This window comes from Lepidochelys olivacea (assembly GCF_965140295.1).
Source record: "Lepidochelys olivacea isolate rLepOli2 genome assembly, chromosome: 17".
Classification (NCBI taxonomy): Eukaryota; Metazoa; Chordata; order Testudines; family Cheloniidae; genus Lepidochelys; species Lepidochelys olivacea.
The window spans coordinates 16,061,115-16,068,186 of NC_140427.1; the positions used below are offsets into that span (position 1 = coordinate 16,061,115).

General features: G+C 45.2%; 1 protein-coding gene across 2 annotated transcripts in view; it reads left to right on the forward strand.

Moving 5' to 3' along the window:
- The window catches only part of CASTOR2 (cytosolic arginine sensor for mTORC1 subunit 2), a 158,718-nt gene extending 152,020 nt beyond the window's left edge, over positions 1 to 6,698 (forward strand). For both annotated transcript variants that reach the window (XM_084651101.1, XM_084651102.1), the window contains exon 9: positions 6,064 to 6,698. In XM_084651101.1, the coding sequence (XP_084507227.1) occupies positions 6,064 to 6,129 (66 nt within the window). In that variant the 3' untranslated portion in view covers positions 6,130 to 6,698. The remainder of the gene's footprint in view (positions 1 to 6,063) is intronic.
- Positions 6,699 to 7,072: the final 374 nt, after the last annotated feature.

Sequence of the window (7,072 nt, forward strand, 5' to 3'; positions counted from 1 at the left end):
TATAAGGCTGTGTAAACTGGGGCGGGGCGGGGCGGGGGGTTGTAGCTCCTAGTCATCCCTTCTGTTCTTGGAAAATCGTGTTCCACGATACTACTACCGCCATCATGATTTACAGAAATCCTAGAGCTGTGGCTTCAGCAAGTGCCGCAGCAGGGACGGAGTTTCAGGGGAAGTGACGTTACCCCTCTCAGTCTTTGCCCATTCTTAGACAGAAACATTGTCTAAAGCTCTGAAGTGTTCGAATGCCTATTTTTGGTTTGTTCTGCTTTTCATGCATCTTTTTGCTTCCAGGTTTCAGCTAGGTCTGGCCCCAAAATACTTCCAGAGAGCGTGATTTCATTGCAGTCCCAGCTCAGTTGTGCAGGCCTCTAAAGAACTTTATCTAAGCATCTGAACTTGCTAATGCCTATCCCAGCTGAATTTGTACTCCCTGGCTTGGGCCCCAATCCTTGTGAATCATTATTGCTTACGTGAGCAGCCACTTTCAAGTCATTAAGATCATTCCCTTGGGCCCCAATCCAGCAAAGCATGTTCTTCACCTTAAGCCTGTGAATAGGCCCATGGAAGCCAATGAGCAAAGTTTTGCAGTCGTTCTGGCACCACTCACATGGCGCGATTAAGGAGTTTGTGGGTAGCCCCGACAACCTATGCATGACAAGAATCAGGACACGCTCCTTTCGCCATTGCAATGTTTTATAGGGCAGGTGGCATATTCTGGTTTGACCAGTATCTTTATCTCCCTTCTAACAAGATGAAAAGGTGAGACTGTTACCACCTTACTGCTTCTTCATAAGAACATGTGTTGGTTACCAATGCGTCAAGTCAGCCATGTTTTTGGGGAATTTCCCATGAGAACCAGTGGCCTCGCCTCTGTTTAGATTAGGGACACTCTGCTCTGTATGCCCAGTGTTAGCCCAGATACACTGACCTAAGTGGGGAAGATTGTACCACTTCAGTTTCCATCTGTATTTTTGCAAATCCATGTAGAAAAAGCTGCCACCTTAGGCCAGTGCAGAAAGAGCCGAAAGCTCCATTTCTCAGCTCCCTGGCTGTCCTGGGCCACATGACCTGCCACCTTAAAGGCTAGATTTGAAAACCCACCTCTGGTTTGGTTTCTGTTTGAAACTGTGCAAACGGTGGGGAGGGGACTGGGTTGGATTTTCCAGAAAACATGCACACCGTTGTGTGACTGCATGCACAATCACCACACTTGTTTGAATAATGCTGCACCTGCAGGATGCAGCCAGGATGGAGTTTGGCTTGGATCGGTTCCTCAGCAGGACAGCAAATCAGCAGTCCATGTGATAATCTCAGCTAAGATAAATCTGTGACTGGGTTTTTTTTTTTTTAATTCTGTCCTTTATTGTTTGCATTACAGTTCCCATTACATCACCAGACACTTATTATACTGCCCTGACTTTTGACCTGTAAAAGCTCAAAGAGCAGATTCAGGGTTTTTTTTTTAAAAACTAATTACTTCAGCCTTTCACAGTTGACACAACCCATTTACAGCCCATAGGCCGTATGTGCACAGAGTCAAAGTAAACATGGTTCCAGATAGCAAAGGTCAAATTGTTGTATACATTTGGCTTATTTTCTTGAACATTAACTATACTGATAAGATAAGCCAATAAAACACCATTTCAAAAGTCAATACTGTTAGCTTTGTGCCACATTCCTGGTTGTCATTGTGGGTCCAGGTGCATGCTTTCTGTACGTGGCAAAAGATGCCGAGTGCTTCTGGTTGCAAAGGCAGCTATTTCTTCAAGACCTTTTAAATTATACATTTTACTACCGGCGTATACCTGCTGCTCATTTGCAGCCATGCAATTGCAGTAATTCTGCCAGCAATTTCCTCATCTAAAAGTCTCTCTCCACTTGCTCCCTCAAACACCTTTATCCTTTCTGCCTTCTTGGCCAGGATTAATTCAGCTATTTAACCTCCCCACCCAGGGAAGTTTACTGATCACTCATGCTGTCCAACAGAAATCAGTGTACTTGCATTTTCCTTGCAACATTTTCTTTCACAACGTTGTCCAGAGCCCCTTTCCAACCAAAGAAAATTGTTCCATTTGGCCTCTCAAAACTCTCTGCCAAGCTGCATCATCGCAAGTTAGCCCTTACTGCACCGGAGGAAAGCTTGCTAAATTGACTCAACTCCAGAGGGTTGGGCATCCAGCACTGAGTCGCCTGGCTTGAGATGGCCTTCGATTGGCAAGGCCTCACCTTGATTCCTGGCGCCGCTTCTCTAGCTTGAACTCCACCCTTGAATAGGGTGCAGGGCTGCAGGGCCTTTGAGGCCCCTGCAATGGCTTTTGAGCGCTCTGTTGTTTTGGACAGCTCTTCTAGACACACATCTGCTCCAATCGGCTTCAGGGATTCTTCAGTCCCAAGGAGAGATCCCTCTCTAAAGGCTTGCCAAAATATTTGGTATTCTCCTCAAGAGTACATCTCATCCTTAGACTGTTCTTTTTAGTTGGTAGTGTCTGCCAGAGCTATTAAGATGAAATAGGGGAAAAAAGCAGCTAATTCCTTCCATCCCTTTCCTCCTCTTCCTGATGTATGAAACAACAGAGAGGACTGTCAGATCCTCTAAAGGAGCAGCTGCTGTGGGGGGTAGCTAACCTCTGGAGAAGAGTGAATAATCTCCCCTCTCCACCTGCTGAAGGCTGAAAAGGTCTTTAGCAGTGGTTACCCCATGTTCTGAGTTGCTTTGAAGCTTGTCTGTGTTAGTAAAGCTCTGAGTTTGTTCCTTGGAAGAAAGCCTTTCTCTATAAGGGGGAGATTTTGGACCCCACTCTCCATTATGTCGACAACCCTCCTGGCCAGGCACTGCTGCGTGTAGATGTTTCTCAAGGATTAAATTTGCATCTTGTGTCCCCTCCCAACTGCCCCCCTCCTCCCTCCACAGTCTCTTGGTCTCTGTGCACCTGGCAGAAATGAGAACGTTTTATAACAGCAGGTTGTTCCTTGTTCGGCCTTGTTTTTCTCCCCCACATACCATAGTGGGAAAAAACTTGGTCATTTGAATTGTTAATACGTGGCTGAATGTCTGTGAATAGATATTAATAGAAAATCAACTCGTATCTCTTCCCATTAGCTGTAGGATCTGACATGACTGGCCCTCTTAGCCCTTCCAGTCCCTGGAATTAAAGAGCCTGAGGAAAAAATTACACTGGGAAGGGGTGACGAAGCTTAAAAGTGCTCTCTAAGACCTGGCATGTAAGGGGTTACAAGTAGATCCTAAGTGCCCTGCCTATCCCTTTGATGATCTAGGGTGGGGTTATGAAAGCCAAAGAAGCACCTGCTGCAGGGCAGCTGCTAGAAGAAAGGACGTATCCTCTACCCTTCCCACCTGCTGACAGTTGTTACCAGGTGTTGTAAATTGCTTTGCTCTTGTTTTGAAGCTGCTCCGTGGTGTTAAAGCAGGCCAGGTGAGAGGTTCAAAAGGCTACACCAATGGAAACCTGGATGTCCATGGGGGCAGCCTGTTCAAACTGGGACTCTTTGTATTCCTGGCCAGTAGAAAAATTTAGCCTGTCTCTTCAGTTGATGATTGGCATAGCTTCAGTGGACTTCTTCATTTTTAAGCCAAGAGATGGACAAAATGCATGTCCTCAAAGCCCCTTGGCCAAAATTGGGGCTGCTTTTGTCGTCTTGTGATTCTGCCTTTACACAGAAAACCTCCTGATGTGAATTTTACTTACAACAAACCTTGGGGAATTCATTGTTCGTTTTTTTGCCTCTGACCATTAGCCTGGAAACGATCTATTTGCATTTTCATAACAATGAAGTGCTTTCTTGAAGGAGGTGTTAAGGAAAACATCCAAGATCTTGCCGGTGACCCACTTAGGGTTAAACTAAGGGCATGTCTTCACTGCAGTTGCTGCTGTTATGGCAGCTTGGGTATGTCTATGTAAGGCAATTGCCCCTGTGATTGCTGTGCAGACATACCTCGAATCAGTGGGATTGGGCGAGAAAATCTGCAGGATGGCATTTTCAAAGGTGCCAAGGGAGTTGGGCACTCAGCTCCCATTGGTTTTCATGCATTTCATGAAATACAGATCTCTCACCCTGCTGATATTTGAGCAGTGGTCACAAACTAACCTGAAACAGTAGAATCAACACTTTTGCTGTATCTTAAATTAACCATGGTGAAACAGGAACTCATCTTATTTCTGTGCAAGGACAGTGAGACCCTTCCATAACAGGGTATTGACCTGGATGAACACTTCGCTTCCAGAACAAAGGAAAAAGCTTTAGTTACAACCATGGGGCAGAGGTATTAGAGCATCCAGTGTCAACAGGAGAAATAAACGGTCCTGAGCTAGAGCAAAATAGCGCAGTGCCCTTCCAAGACTAGACAACACGTCCAACCATTACAAGGGGCAGCATAAAGAGGAGGGAAGAGGTTTTGAGTTAGGATTTAAAATGACAGGTGCTCTTTTTTAAAAAAAGAGGGAAAAACCCTGATGGAAGGGAAGGGAGTTGGGAGAACAGCATTAAATGTCAGCGTGCAAATTTAAACCAAGGACACAGATGGATGGAAAGCGGAGAGCATGAAAATGGTGAAGGAAAGCCAAACCATTAGCCATGCTGCATGGTTCTGGGATGATTTAAAGAGGATTTTGGAAGAGCAGCATAGAAAACATTGCAGAAATCGAGGTGTCCTTTTGTTGTAACCAAAGGAAGAAACTCACCTCACCATGAGTAGGGGAGTAGCATTTCCTTGAAAAGATATAGGGGAAAGCCAGAAAGTTTCAAAAGATTATAGCAGTTTTCTCATCCTTCCCCACTCCCCCCTCTTTTAGCCACTAATTTCATTGCAACATAATTCCAGTCCTGCTCTCCCTAGCTCTAAACAAGCAGTGCAAGGCCCACTCTGGCCATTATCCTCCAGTTCTAGACAGGATATTTAATATTTCACTAGTTCCCCTCCTAAAAATATACTGTGAAGGCCTCAAAGATGCATGTACTGCTCACCAAAGCTCCCAGCAGTTCTTATATGTTACCCTCATTTGCTCTTCCCTCTAGGGTTTGCCATCTCTCATTTCCTCCTGTGTTGGCTAGGGCACAATCCTATAAGACACCCTGTGCAACTTCACCGGGCTCCCCATGGGTTTACGGATCAGTCAGCACTGGTCTGGGCCTTTAGAGCGCAAACACTTTGAAACAGGGACGTTGTCTCTTTCCATGCCTGTAAAGCCCCATGTCTCTCTGTGGTGAGAGATAAGCAATAAATACTCTATGAAGGCCCTCTCGGAAATTTACCCACATTTGTCTCCTTCCCCTTTCCAGCTCTTCTGTGAAAGTTGCATCATTAACTGCCTGAAGTGAGGCATCATAGACCATGATGGTGCTGGTGGGACTACAGGCCCCTTTGGCCAGATGTGGTGTAGGAACATTGACAGAGTTGTCAGCTGCATTCCCCTTAGGGGGAAGTCAATCTCTCTTTTCTTTCTCTCTCCCATTCCTCTGCACTGGCTGGTGCTATCAGCATCTGCTCCTCCATCTGGCAGTGCCAAGAAGCATGTGGTGAGAAGGAGGGTTGTCTGCAGCTGCCAGTGGGGTCACTGTTAATTGCCCAGAGGAAGTGCTTTTAAAAAAACAGAGCAGCCAACGCACTCTTCTCCTTCCCAGTTGACTGCGTCCCTGCCTGGAAAGACTCAGAAGGGGATATGAGGTCAACCAATCTGGAACCTAAGAAAAACTGAGTTACTTCTTTACCTGGGACTTTCTCAGCCCCAGTACAATGTGCAACCCCGCTACCTACTGCCGAGTCATTTGTGGGCAGTGTTGAGAGCCAGCTATCCCATGCGACCAGGCTGTAACACATAGGACAAGGCAGTTTGTTACTAAGACCAGTAAAAACCAGACTAAGAATGTAAGATGGAAACATGTGTTTTGTGTTAACTGTGGAGCTCAAGTATCGTGCCCAAAGTAAATATGTTCCCCGTGGTTCATGTTAGCTTTGTGTGCTGTCTGTCCTAACTAGCCTCTCTCTCCACAGTCGCGATTCAGTGGCTTTTACTGGAAACATTCCCTCTCTTTGGTTTTCCACAGGTACCCGAAGAAAATATAAATGGTGTCATCAACGCACTCCAAGTCAGTCAAGCTGAAAAACATTAGAAATCTTCTGAGCTGGTTGCAGATGCTTTTTTATTATTATTCTTTTTCTCACAGTATTTCTTGAAAAATCTGATTCCGGAGAGAGATTGAGGTGCCATGAAAAAAGACTGTGAACCGATGAGCAGAAGCAACTCCAACAAGCTTTTTTTCTTTCTGTCTTAAAAGTGGGAGGGCGGGGAGTTGTTATGATGGTTTCCTGACATTAGACTCCAAAGCAAACTGCTTTCCTGCTTTTTTGGTGTGAAAGGAATTGCAGGTAGACAGGCAGCCTCTCGCTGAAATGCAGAGGTATAGACAGATTGCATACACAGTAGCTTTAGGGAGAGCTTCAAAACAACACCTGAAAGGGAAGAGCTGCTCTTTTAGCAGAGAGCATGAAAAGCATAAATGAAAGAAATGTGGAATTAAAAGGAAAACAAAACATTGAACTGTATTGATCTTTCCACTAGCATCAGACTATATAAAAATGGTAACAATCCCTTATGATCTATGTTCAGATTGGGTACTATTTTCCTTCACAATTCAGTGTTGTGAGAGGGTGGGAAATAAAATATTTTTTTCTTCTGCAATTCAGAATTGGCTGCACAGAGAACATTGCAGCATGGTTCTTTATTAAGGGCTGTCTTCTGCCGATCTGTACTTTGGGGGCCTCTGTGTGCTGTTGAAGTTATGTATATTAGCTCCATTTTCCACAGTCCCCCAACATCCTCTTACTACAACATTGTGTCTAGGCATCCTTCCAAGCCCAAGAAAGTTTGCCATTCTCTGATGTCCATTATCTCATGCCATTCCTTCCCTTTTCCCCGATTCCCAAGCTCTTAACATGTAGGAATTGAGGATGGTTGTAAAGAGGCCCACTTGCGTAACCAGCCTAGTAGATGCAGGTGATGTACACTCAAATCCACTCCCTTCCATTCCTACTGAGACACTTTCGCTCCCCTGG